This window comes from Musca vetustissima, unplaced genomic scaffold (assembly GCF_032173495.1).
Source record: "Musca vetustissima isolate MV318-11 ecotype Yass unplaced genomic scaffold, APGP_CSIRO_Mvet_v1 utg102997, whole genome shotgun sequence".
NCBI lineage: Eukaryota > Metazoa > Arthropoda > Insecta > Diptera > Muscidae > Musca > Musca vetustissima.
The window spans coordinates 3,389-14,352 of NW_026873432.1; the positions used below are offsets into that span (position 1 = coordinate 3,389).

Genomic DNA, 10,964 nt, shown 5'->3' on the forward strand with positions numbered 1-10,964 from the left:
TGTTATTGTTGTTTTATTTGTATTTTGTGTGAATAAAATTATTTTATATTTAGAGCAAAGCCTCCTCCTCTGCGCGTCTTTTGCCTATTACTGAATAATCTCACCGTAGGTATACTAATGTAAGGTAGCCGCATCGGCCCAGCTGATGGTACAATGATATGTCAAACAAATGTCAATACATATTGTTGTAATTAGAATTCACCGCACACTGATGTAACGCAAAATCATATTTTTAATATTCTAATTGTCATCTTTAATGGAAAATGTAGAAAATAAAAATAATTGTTTATTTAGAAAATAGAAAAAAATTGAGGATGAAGTCATGATGCAATAATAAAGTATAAAAACAAAAACTTCTGTTTTTTTTTTTTTTTTTTGTACTTCGATACGTTGTCAAGTATGTTGGTGGGAGAACATATGATGTTCATTCACCAGGACCGGTTATGGGTTACTTGAAGTATAAGTACTCATTTATTTACATTTTCTTTTGATGCTTACTTACTAATATTTACATCTTTGTGTGTTTAAAAGTAAACTGTGTAAACAGAAAGGGTATAGCAAAACAAATGAAAAAATTGAAACTGAATATAAACAAAATTGTTGAAAGTGAAATAAAAGTTAGAGATTAATTTTACATTTTGATATAAAAATTAAAAGTTCATCAATGTGTTGCTGGTTTCTGGACATTAAGAGCTCTTGTAGGTTGCCGAACGTGTGGAAGATTGCAAACTGCTTCCTTTGGATTTCATATTTTTTACAATGAAAAATAATATGTTTCTCATCTTCAATAGTATTGCAGACTTCACACAGATTTGTGTTCACAATGCCGATTCGATGGAAATATTTTTTTGTGTAAGTGTGACCAGCCAGGAGTCTGTTAATAATTTTTATATTTGCAGGTTTCATCTTAGAGGATTTGAACCAAGGTTGTTTTGGTGGTTCTGGAAAAAATTGATAGAACCAAATGCCTTTGGACCGGGAGATTTCTTTATACATATCCGTGAACTCATTCCACATAAATGATTCGACTTGCTTAATAGCATCCGTCACTGAGAGACAATAGTCAATTTTGCATCCTGCGTTAGCTGCATGTTTGGCGAAGTAATCTGCCGCTTCGTTTATTGAAATTCCAACATGTGATGGTGTCCAAACAAATGTTACTTTGTGTATATTAGAGTTTGAAATTTTTCTTATGATGTTGTATGCTGTGTAATTATTGGAAGAGTTATTCTGTAACAGGAGACAGGCATTTTTACTATCTGTAAATAAAGCTGCTGTACAGATTCCATCCTCAATCATTATATCTATGGCCTTTTCAATTGCACATAGTTCTCCACTAAGCGAAGACAGTTTTTCATCAATTTTGAATAAAAAGTTTTGACTAGACGATATGTTGCAGACGGCAATGCCAGTGCTATTGTTAGTTATAGAAGCATCTGTTGCCCAAATTGAAACACATTCGGATTTAAAATCATTAATAATTTTAGCATAGTGTGCTTTTATGTATTCTGTAGATGTGTTACTTCTGGAAGTGTTGAAACAATTTAAGAGTATCTCCATTTTGTTTCGCGAAGTTGAATTAAACCCAATTTTTAAATTATCAAAAATGTTTTTAAATTTTAAGTAAACATATCCAATGCTGGTTTTTTTGGAGGGATTTGCAGTCAAATGCTCATAAAGAGACATGTTGTAAGTTTTTAGTCTTATTAGTTCTTTGGCAGCCAATAGTTGAGCCCTCAGATTCGTTGGTAAAATCCCAGCAAGAGCGCATACTACATGATTGGGAGTAGATGGAGCAAGCCCTATATTTCTCCTTATAATTTGGTTTTGAAAACTTGTTATTTTTTTATTAATGTATGTTGGCCTGTGCGCCATAGACGATACTGCATATTCTGTTTTCGAGAAAACTATCGATTTTGAAATATTAATTGCTTTAGCGGGATGAAGACCATGTTTTGGACCAGTGACCATTTTTAAAGCGTTAATAGTGTTCTTACTCGAAAGCATCACCTCATCGTAATGCTCTTTGAGTGAGAGACTGTTTTTAATATGTCTTCCCAGAAATTTTATAGTTTTGACAGTGGTTACAGGATCTCCATTTAGTAATATGTGAGGGTTCTTTCTACTGCCTTTTGCAACATACATGGCCGCTGTTTTTTCTATATTCACTTCCAGGTTGAGTTTTTTAAATAAGGAGACCATGTCGGTAGTTTTGTTTTGTAAGATTTTGTTAGCATGTTCAAAGTTGGAATTAGCAACTAGCAGAATGAAATCATCGGCATATTGAAATAGTGTTGTGTTTTCATCAGTTATACCATGAAGTCCTATAGTGTATAAATTAAACAGTATTGGACTTAAGCAGCTTCCTTGTGGGATACCATTGTATATTTCAAGATTAGTGTTACCCATGTGAAGAATGCGTTTGGATAGGAAATTACCAATCCACAATATAATTTGGTATGGGATATTCAATTCCAATAGAATGGCAAGCAAACAGTTTAGATCGACACATTCGTACGCCTTTGACACATCCATTGAGAGAAGTAAAACTTTTTGATTTTTTTCCTTTAGAGTATTTACTGTGTGAAGAATGTCGTTTATACATGTTGAGGTTGATACATGTTTCCTATATGCGTATGATCTTGGCGGAAGTATATTATTGTCTTCTATGAATTTAGTTAGCCTTTGTTTCACCATAAGGTTTATTATCTTCGCAAGCACAGAAATAAGAGCTATTGGCCTAAAATTGGTAATGACATCTAAATTCTTACCCCTTTTGGGTATTGGTATTATTTTAATTTTTCTCCATTCAGCAAGAAATTCGTTGTTCTGCCACAATTTATTGTAAGATGCCAGAAGATTTGCTTTCCCTTCTTGGGAAATTTTGTTAACCATTTCATAGGTTATTCCATCCAGACCAGCTGCCGATGGTTTCTTCTTTTGTTCAAGAACATTATTCAATTCATCCATGGAAAAATCTATTGATTGACAAATTGAGGATTGTGCAAAAAATAATTGATTGTTATTAGGAACTTGATCCCTCAAGTGACGGAGGTACGCTTCATTATTTTCGGGACACCACTTGGAGCCAGTGTGAGGTTCGAAAAAGGATTTGCAACTTTTAATATAGCGAAAGAGTTCTTTGGAATTAGACATTTGATTTAATTCAAAAAGTTTTTGGCGTTTTGCTCGATTTTTGGCACGTTTTACAGCTTTTTTGAAGTTATCTGTAGCCTCGATTGCATTTAGGGCGTTTTCTGTATTTTTATATTTCTCGAATTTCTTTTCGGCTGCCTCTTTTAATCTCAAATACTTATTTAGGCCATCATTCCACCATGAATTGAATTTTTTTCCAGATTCAACGACGAAAGTTGATTTTTTTATTGAAAGATGTAAATCCTGCTGAATTACTTTCATATTGGTTCCAAGTTTGAGATTAGATAGATTGTTGAAAAGATGTTTTTTCGCTAAAAAATATTGGTTTTTTGGCGTAACATTGCCTATAGTTATCAAGATTGGTTTGTGGTGACTTCCACCTATTGATATATTTTTTACGCTCCATGTCAAATTTGAGAATGTGTTCGTAAAAGTGAGGTCTAAAACCGAACCAAAGGAATTATCAAACATATTCTTTTTGAAAGTGGCTGAACCATCATTAATGCACCTGAAAGCTGAGTTATTCATAAGAGTTTCCACAGTGGATCCTCGCACTGTATCAAAGATGTCTCCATATGCTTTACATCTAGCGTTGAAGTCACCAGCAATTATAATATTCGGTTTTTCATCCAGAAAAATTAATAGTTTTGACAATTCAGATTTCAATACGTTGGATTTTACAGAATGTGGAAAATATACTGAGGCAAAAGTAAAATTTTCCGTTAGATTAGTAGTTTCGCCGATTAGAATGTCCAATGTCGAGTTAAAGGGTAACCTTTTCATATTTATGGAGTTTTTGTGCAATATGGCAACACCTCCATAATTATCACTTCTTTTTTTGCAAAATAGTTTATAGTTTTTTATATATGAATTTGACAAGTTTTCATCAACATTGAAAATTTCACTAAGAATGCATATGTCTACAGAGTATTTGTTTAAATATATCTCCAGGTAGTTTTTATTTTTATTTAAACTTTGAATGTTGTGTTGTAGAATTATCATCTTGTGTATTAATGTTAAAAGTAATTTCTTTTGAGGGGGCTTTTAAGGCGTCTGATAGACCGTTTAAGATATCTAGACCTTCTTTGCAGTTTGCGTTGGCTAAGACCATTTCCATTTGTTTAGTAAAAGATGACAGAATTTTTTCGTAATGTGAGACCTTTGAAAAATTTGTGAAATCAAAGGACGGTTTAGTAGGCGTAAGAGATTCAGAATCTGCAGTGATCAGCGACCTTTTGGGTATTTTTGCTGCTACTTTATTATAGCTCACTCTTGTTAGTCTGCGATTGAATTCGTCATTAAAAGTTTGAACTGGAGGCCTAGTTTTGTTGGCCAGTGAAGGAAATTCATTTTCATATTGGGGTTCATCTAAAATTGCATAATAATTGGCTGAAGCTTTACGGGTACATTCCTTCCTGGATAGGTTTGAAATTGCCATTGCTTCAAGGATATTTTTTTCATAAGCGTACTTCTCACATTTTTTTACATCCATGGCATTGTGATTATATTTATTGCATAAAATGCATCTGGGAAGAGTACAAAAGGTGGTACACTTAATTGTGGAGAGGCATGTGTCACATTTTTGATCGGTGCAATTGTTAGGACAATCAATGTTTTGACCGCATAGGATACACCTTTTTTTTGACCTGCATCTGGTTGCAATGTGACCTAAACGGCCACAATTCTTGCAAAGACGAACTTGTGGAATATAGAATTCAGTTTCAACCAACGAATTAAACATTTTGAGTTCTTTTATAATAAAATCTGCTGCAATACCGACTTTGATTGTCTGCGAAGGAACATATTGACCATTTTCATTTCTGTATTTGAAACGGTATACCGAAACACATTTAAAATCGTTATCACTGTTGTTGATTTGATCAAAAATCATCTTCCCTGTGAACTCAATTGGCACAGATTTTATAATATAAAATTTTTGCACAAATCTGTCCGGTATAAACGCCGTCAGACCAATGCGTTTGACATCGGGATTTAGTACAAAATTATTTGCGGAATTAGCGTTGTTAAAACTCAAACGGAAGGTCTTGTACCCTACATTCTTGGACACAAAATGGGCGTTAATGTTGGCATTGGCAAGTTTTGCATATAGGTGTAGTTCCGAGTTTTTCCTTCTGGAAGATATTGGTTCATCAGAAGTTAGCATGACATAAAAAGGGCCAGGATGTGCTTGATTATATAGAATAGCATTGTTTTCATTAATATCGTAGCTGTATATATCGGTTTTATTGGGAAAAGATGAGGCATTTGCATTATTGGAGTTTTTGCTATTGTTGGTTATGTTTGTGAAATTTGTGTTGTTAGTGTTTCTTAGTTCATTATTTTGTTTATTGTTTTCACTTAAAATTTGATGAGGCTGTATTTGAAATTGTGTTTGTGGTGAGTTTGATGCAACTGATAGTGTTGTTGGAGGTATTAGCGATTTTTGTATTGACGGCGAGAGTTTAAAATTTTTGAATTTTTTTGATTCCTGGTTGTTTGAGGTTTCAGATCTTCTCCTCGGGTCCAGCCGAGGAGGCGGCTCCTCGTCCCCCATGATCACCAGATATTGTTGTTATTGGAATACCAAATTTTATTTTAAAGAAAACCAACAAACAGAGAAAAAAAACGAAATTGGTTATGTGTTAATGTGTGTGTGTATTGTTTATGTGTAAAATGCAGAGAGAAATTAAAAAACATAAAAAAGCGACCCGCGCGTGTTTAGTCTAACATCAACAAAGGTTGAGAAGCGACTGAAAAAACTTCTGTTTTTTATCTGACACATTTTATCTAGTAATATTTGTCATGGTTGGCAACATGCACGTCGAATTAATAGGTGTGTCTGGATACTTTTCCAGTAACATTTACTCAGTAAGTTCTAGTTCAGAGAGTAAGCCTTTTTACTCTCTTTTGCAATAATACTGAAAAAAGTAAACAGACAACATTTAGTAAAATTTAGCAAAAAAAAAAAAAAACAGCAGATTCAAGAAAACATTTAATTTGCGCCAAAATAAAAAACACACAAAGGACGAACACAATTATTTGTATTGCATTTAATATTAAAAATAAAATGAATAATAAAAGAAAAATTTATTTGGTATGTTCCCCGGGAACATTTAAGCTTCCTGCGTCAATATATTGCCCTCTATCTGGAACTTGCCTAAAAATATAAAGAATCAGTTTCTAATTTAATGAAACTTTGCATATCTTACGAATTTTCTTCCATTTTCTGTTATTTTTATACAACTTAACTTCTTTTTTTTCTCGGTTTATTCGTTACTTCTATCTTGTTGCTGTAGATAGAAGAATTATTTGGCCACAAAACGCCACACAAACAACTTAACTTCAAATTGAACTTTGCAAATTTAAAAAAAATGTTTTGAAAATTTTTGTGTTTGGTCATATAACAGCTGATCCAAAAATGGCGGAGTTTGCAAAATCTTACTGCTTAAAATACTTTCAGTAAACTCCAGTAAGTTTGTTGTTGTTGAACTGTCAAACTTGCTCTCTCACTTGACTCTCTTTTACTGAATTTTTGGGTAAACAGACAAAATTTAGTAACATTTGGTAACAATTGTTACCAAATATCGAGTTAACAGACAGAGCTAATATAGAAACCATGACACAATAAATAGGTAGCCCATTTAGCGCAGCTGATAACTCGATTAACTTTCAAAATCTGTAAAGGTCTAAACAGAATGTTCGCGTTGGGCGTTTTTTGTTATCGCGTTAACGCACGCAAAAAGTTAAAATATATATAACTCCGAAACGCAGCGCACAACAACTTTGAGCGTTTGTGTTATCGTTTTCTTTGTGGTTGTTGTATTTTCGATAACACATAACGCGACGGATGGCTCAACGCGAGCATTCTGCTTAGCCCTTAAATTCTACTTGAATTCGATGTGCAGTGTTGCCAACCATTCGAGACAAAAGCAAAGGTTTTTGTTTTGATACATCACCTCATTATTACATCATGGTTTCTACTTGATTCCATGTGTTATGTTGCCAACCATGTGAAATATTAGGTTCGTTTACTTTCCCAGTAATATTTACTCAGTAAGAATTTGCAGAGAGTAAATACGAATTTTTCCTTCTCAAGAGAGAAAACTGCAAAAAGTAAACGAACAACATCCAGTAAAAAGATTGTTTCGACACAGCTGATTAAAACAACAAACAAATTGGCGCAAACTAAAAAACAGCATTTTTATTAGTAAAATGGATAACAAGCGGAAAATTGATGTTGTTTGTTCCCCACAAACATTTAAAAGGGTTGTGACCGGTAAGTTTTAACTATTTATTTGGAAATATATTGATGTTGATTGATGTTTACAGATTCGGTGTATATGGAGTCAGTGGTTGCTCAAATGAGTGACACGGAGGACTACGACGAGATTGTGTTCTCGCCAAATCGAGAACCAACTCAAAACGCAGAATTTACCCAGGAAATATCATATTCAAAGTCGCGGGAAGAAGCAGACGTTCCGGCATGTGATGCTGATAAAAAAAATATCTGGTTGGATTGTTTGGATTTGGAACCTAAAACATCGTTCGCCAATTACTCTTGTATTACCTTATTTTTAAATACTTGCGTTTTCTTCATCCGTTTTGGTATTTAATGATACAAAATCAAAATAAAATTCACAAAACAATCAATTTTCTTGAGAACAATTTTTTGTTTGTTTACAAAACAGCTGATTTAATATCAGCTGATGGTACAAGAAAATTCTTACTGAGTAAATTTTCCTTGTAAGAATTTGCAAATACTCAGTAACACAACTGTCAAATCTGCTCTCTCAATTCACTCTCTTTTACTGGACTTTTAGGTAAACGAACAACATTTTGTAATAATTTGTACAAATTCGTACAAATTATTGAGTAAACGAACGAACCTATTATATGGAAAATTTTGACAGATGGTGGAGACAAAAACCAAATATTTTTGTTTTGATACATTACCTTATTATTACATCATGCATGAAGGTATAAAACAATGTCTATTAATAAGATCATCCAGGGAGGTGGATATCAGCTGTATCTCCAGTGTTGTATCAAAATCCATTATTGTGAATTGACTTCCATTGTGAAAATGTAAGCAAAGTCCAAATTTTTGACATTAGACATTAAAAAAGCTGACATTCGCTAGCTGGGTGACCTTATTAATAGATCTTGGTATAAACTCATGGTATAATAATCAAAGGTAACATCAAGTGTTGTTGTCATCAAAGGATACAACAACCACATGGAAATTTGTTATTGTAAGTTATACAAGTGGCAACGTCATTTGACAGAAATATGTAAACCGACAAACAAATTATATTTGTTTTGAAAATGTAATATTTTATTTCAAAATAAAATTGAAAAACATAAATTAAAATCTATCAAATTTATATTTATTGGCCGTTTTGTCTTCTCCTCCCATTCGTTAGGAGGTGGAACGTTTTTCCATTTTTCTTCAGTCGCTGAAAATGCCATTTAGTCTCCATCCCACCTCATTCGTAACTATCGGTTATACCATTTTAAATTCATCTTTATCGGCCGTTTTGTCTTCTCCTCCCATTCGTTCATTTTTGACATTTTCACAAAAACAACAAAAAAAAATCAATTGTCATTGAATTTTTTACAGAACCGATCCACGGAAATTTTAAGATTTTTTAAACAATTTTTTTATCAATATCTATGCAATATATTTTGCAAAAACGCCTAAAAGAGCCGGAAAAGCTTAACTGCAATACGTAGCTATGTCAATGGATATTGGTTTGGTGGCATAGAGAACTTGTGGGAGACTAAACAACTGCTTAACACTAAGAAAAAAATAGAAGTTCATCACCAGACCAATTAACTAAAAAAAGAAATAACACCTAGACAGCAGTTAGTAGTAGGTCAGTAGGAGGTATATCTGATGGGATATGATAGAATATCTTATGGAAATTTATTTATTTACAGTTTTGTAAACATTTCGAGGAGACCACACAGAGTTTTTTTTCGTATTATTCTGGAATAACAACTGCTACGTTGTACACAAACATGGATGACGGACTTACCAATGAACAGACGGAGAAGGTGTTACAACTACAAGATCTCACTGGCATTGAAGATATGAGTGTATGTCGTGATGTTCTGATAAGGCATCAATGGGATTTGGAGGTAAGTGAATAACGACGACATGGATTTTGTTTCTATGATGATCAGACGAGATTGATTTAACAGAAGGTGTTAAGTGTTGCTAATGAAAATAAGAATTCTGCAAGGGGATATCGGTTGATGATAATATATGGGATTGATGCAAAATAACTTGAAACATGCAATAAGTGTTCCACGTACAGAGAGTATGTTTTCCTGTAATGAAAAAATCGATATCTAAAATTTTGTTCAAATAATTTGGAGTCTAGTACCACAAGACGTTATCCAAAACCAATGCTTTATAAAATCCTATAATAAATAATCCTCCATCTATAGAAGAAGAATTAACACAAAATTTTTCTTTCTTAATTCAAGGTCGCCGTACAAGAGCAAATGAACATACGGGAAGGTAGACCCTCATCTTATGTAGGTTCCCGGGAGGTGCGTGCCCCAACTGTTATCAATGATCGTTTCCTGCAACAAGTCTTCTCAGCACACATGCCTGGGGGGCGAACTTCGCGAGGTAGCAGTGCTGGTCCCATGCCACGTAGTATAACTGGTATTATTGGTTACATTATCAATATGGTGTTTCAATATTGTTATTCCACAATATCGAGCATTTTGGGTGCTTTCTTTGGCGGAAACGAGGAGAGAAGTAAGGGAGAGAAAAAAATACTTTTTATTATTTATGAAACAAAAATCTAAACTATTTCCCTCCCCCTTTTTCACTTTCAGTTGTCACAGATCCCTTAGGTGATGTCATGAGTTTTATACGTAGCTACAATGAACGTTATCCAGAACACCCGGTGTTCTATCAGGGTACATATGCCCAGGCATTGAATGATGCCAAACAAGAATTACGTTTCTTGCTGGTCTATCTACATAAAGATCCTACGAAAAACAGTGATGTCGATACATTCTGTAGTCAAACGTTGGCTAATCGCAATGTCATAGATTTCATTAATCGCAATACTTTATTTTGGGGTTGCGATGTATCATCGCCCGAAGGTTATCGTGTCTCACATTCAATAAATGCCCGTACATATCCCATTATGGTACTGATAGCTTTGAGAGCTAATCGTATGGTTATAATGGGACAACTTATTCTATTCTCAATTTTATAGGAAATTGTACGATTGAAAATGGAATTAGCCGAACAAGTACCATCTGAACCACCCGCCGATGCTTTGGATGCCATTAGTGTAGTATTTAAACTGCCCAATGGTGCACGTATTGAACGTAGATTCCAACAATCAAATTCACTATTAGTAGGTTTCTTTGTTTTGATTTTGCACTCCCTCCGCTTGATCTCATTTAATAATTATCATCTTCATTTTAGGATCTTTCCAATTACTTATTTTGCCATCCATCAACACCGGATGAATTTGAAATTACAACGAATTTCCCCAAAAGAGTTTTATATTCAAAATCCTATGAAACGGATAATGATGCTGCCACATTATCAATTGCTAATAAGACATTAGTTGAGGTTGGTTTGACAAATCGTGAGGTACTATTTGTTAATGATTTGGAAGCGTAATATTTAGAGTACATTATTGTGATGTATGCGAATGAATGAATGATGATAATGCAAAACTAGAATATTTCAAAATTTCCAGAACAGAACGGAAATGTTATGGTGAAACAACAACAAGAAAGTGAATAAAAACAGAAACAAACAAGAAAGACAT

At 33.7% G+C, this 10,964-nt stretch overlaps 1 protein-coding gene across 1 annotated transcript; it reads left to right on the forward strand.

Moving 5' to 3' along the window:
• The first annotated feature begins 9,177 nt into the window (after positions 1-9,177).
• On the forward strand, positions 9,178-10,845 carry LOC133325080 (FAS-associated factor 2-like). The gene is made up of 5 exons (XM_061533909.1): positions 9,178-9,297; positions 9,649-9,928; positions 10,009-10,364; positions 10,398-10,541; positions 10,613-10,845. Exons 1-5 carry the CDS (start codon positions 9,178-9,180, stop codon positions 10,811-10,813), a joined length of 1,101 nt encoding a protein of 366 aa, XP_061389893.1. The 3' UTR covers positions 10,814-10,845.
• Positions 10,846-10,964: the final 119 nt, after the last annotated feature.